We start from the raw sequence: 2,040 nt of genomic DNA, 5'->3' as shown, positions 1-2,040 counted from the left end.
CCCATTCCGATTCCGATTTCTATGTGCGAACCAAACACACCCTTAGTGTATGTAATACTCACAAGTATACTTATTCTTGGCACAACAACCCATTAGGCGGGGCAACAATAGTATCTAGTGGTCCATGGACAGTTTAATTGGTCAGAAAGATAAAATTTGATTAGGAATTGAGTCTCATCAACAGTAATGTGAGAGCAACCTCTCTATATGTTCAACTGAGTTACTATAATTTACATAATCTCAAATGCTGTCAGACAGGACTTCAGGGACCTTGGGGTTAGGGATTCAACCTTTTGAGAATAACAACAACAATATATATAGTATCTAGTGTTTACAAGAAATTCATCATATTAAGTGTAATTTTCATTATGATTGTCATGTTCGGAGTTTTAGTCATAATCTACCGTCCAATAATCAACTAATCGAAATAATTATGACATGTTCTTGTAGTTTGATGTCATTACTGTTATTTTCAGGGTTTATGTTAAATAAATGTGTATAAAAAAATGTGTAGCATTTTCCGTTCTGGGTCTATTGAAGAAGAATGAGGTTTTTGTTATTATTGTGCTTTTATAGCAAAAGAAGGGCCCTAAGCCCCTTAGGTTGATAAAGAAAATTGGCTATAAGTCAGAAGACTAAACCAAATAAGCCCATTTTGGTTCATTCCAAGTTTAAACTCACTCGATTTGCAAAACACAATTGTTCATAAGAAATCTTGGGCTTGGCATCACATTATATATCATATCAGGACTGCTTCATCTGACCTATGATTACTAAATTTAGAATGTTTGGATTTTTTCTGTCCGGTTATAGTGTAGGAATCCTTAGAATTGTGAATTCAACTTTTTTGGGACAAGAATGTTTGGATTTTTTTCAACCGAATGGAATTGTGTCATTTGCTTATTAACTCTTCAAGTGTAAAAAACAATAAAAGATAATTATAAAAAAATCTATTAATCAAGATTATTCATTATATGCCTACAAGCTAGCTTGCCATGTTCTTCAATTCCTTCTCTTAACCGGATCATCATGAGTTTCCGATGATGCTGACCTCCTCTTCCTCGAAGTGATTCTCACCGGCGCCGGTTCACCGGAATTTATCCTCCATGGGAAATTCAACAAAGCGCGAGTCCCGCGCAAGCAGAACGCCGCCCGGTCATACGCCAACGCCGCCTCTTCCGCCGTCCCGTACGTGCCCAGCCACCGGCGCTTCCCATTTTTCGCCGGGTCCCTTATTTCGGCGGCAAACTTACCCCACGGCCGCATCCTTACTCCCCTGTAACGTTTCCCCGTTGGCGGCTCCGCCGCTGCAACCTCCTTCTCCGGCTGATCCGCCGCCACCGGCGGGAAATTCAAAACCTCCGTCCATTCAGGGAAATCCATTTCCGGCGCCACGGACACATTCTCTGGCATTGCCAATTCCACGCAGTTATCGCTCAGGAAGAAGAGCTCCGGTGGCGTCACCGGATAATCTTCAAAGTCGTTCAGCAAATGCTGTCGAATGAATTCAAGAACATCATAGTCAGGCGTTATGATCTCATCGGTTTCGTAAGCCGCCATATCTGAGTATATTATTGATGTTTATGGCTGGAGGTAGGGGTATATATATATAGGGGTTTTCAGTTCAAAGGTCCAATGCCAAAGTTTCACTCAAACCAAAAAATTAATAGGTTGTTCTCGTAAAGAATCGAACTTAGAACTTTGTAGTACTAGTACCATTAACTTGTTTTCTAACCAATAATTTGACTCCGGGTGGAAACTGTCTATGGGTCTTTTTAGTTTGAGCCAGGAACCAGGACAACCTAGATTCAATGGTTATGCTGTGCAACCGTGTGTTTGTGCATGATGCACACGGTTGCAAAAACGACATCGTTTTGATTAAAAGCGCGTGTTTCACTTTAAAAAATTCAGTTTCGATTCCCCTCAGCAGTATTATGTTGTTCATTCATTCTGGATATTTAGTTCATTCATTCTGGATATTTAGACGGAAATCAAAACTGATTTTTTTTTCGTTCATGCTGGATATTTAGTTCATTCATT

At 39.9% G+C, this 2,040-nt stretch overlaps 1 protein-coding gene across 1 annotated transcript; it reads right to left on the bottom strand.

Moving 5' to 3' along the window:
* Positions 1-962: 962 nt before the first annotated feature.
* LOC109152863 (ethylene-responsive transcription factor 1A-like) lies at positions 963-1,618 on the bottom strand. Its single transcript, XM_019300532.1, has one exon. The coding sequence runs from the start codon at positions 1,558-1,560 to the stop codon at positions 1,003-1,005; it is 558 nt and encodes a 185-aa protein (XP_019156077.1). The 5' UTR covers positions 1,561-1,618; the 3' UTR covers positions 963-1,002.
* Between the last annotated feature and the right edge of the window lie 422 nt (positions 1,619-2,040).

This window comes from Ipomoea nil, unplaced genomic scaffold (assembly GCF_001879475.1).
Source record: "Ipomoea nil cultivar Tokyo-kokei standard unplaced genomic scaffold, Asagao_1.1 scaffold2480, whole genome shotgun sequence".
NCBI classification, from domain to species: domain Eukaryota; kingdom Viridiplantae; phylum Streptophyta; class Magnoliopsida; order Solanales; family Convolvulaceae; genus Ipomoea; species Ipomoea nil.
This window is presented reverse-complemented; position numbering and strand designations above follow the sequence as displayed.

What these genes read in the sequence shown, in the direction of transcription:
- LOC109152863 (XM_019300532.1), bottom strand. Translation starts at nt 1,560, where the DNA reads ATGGCGGCTTACGAAACCGATGAGATCATAACGCCTGACTATGATGTT.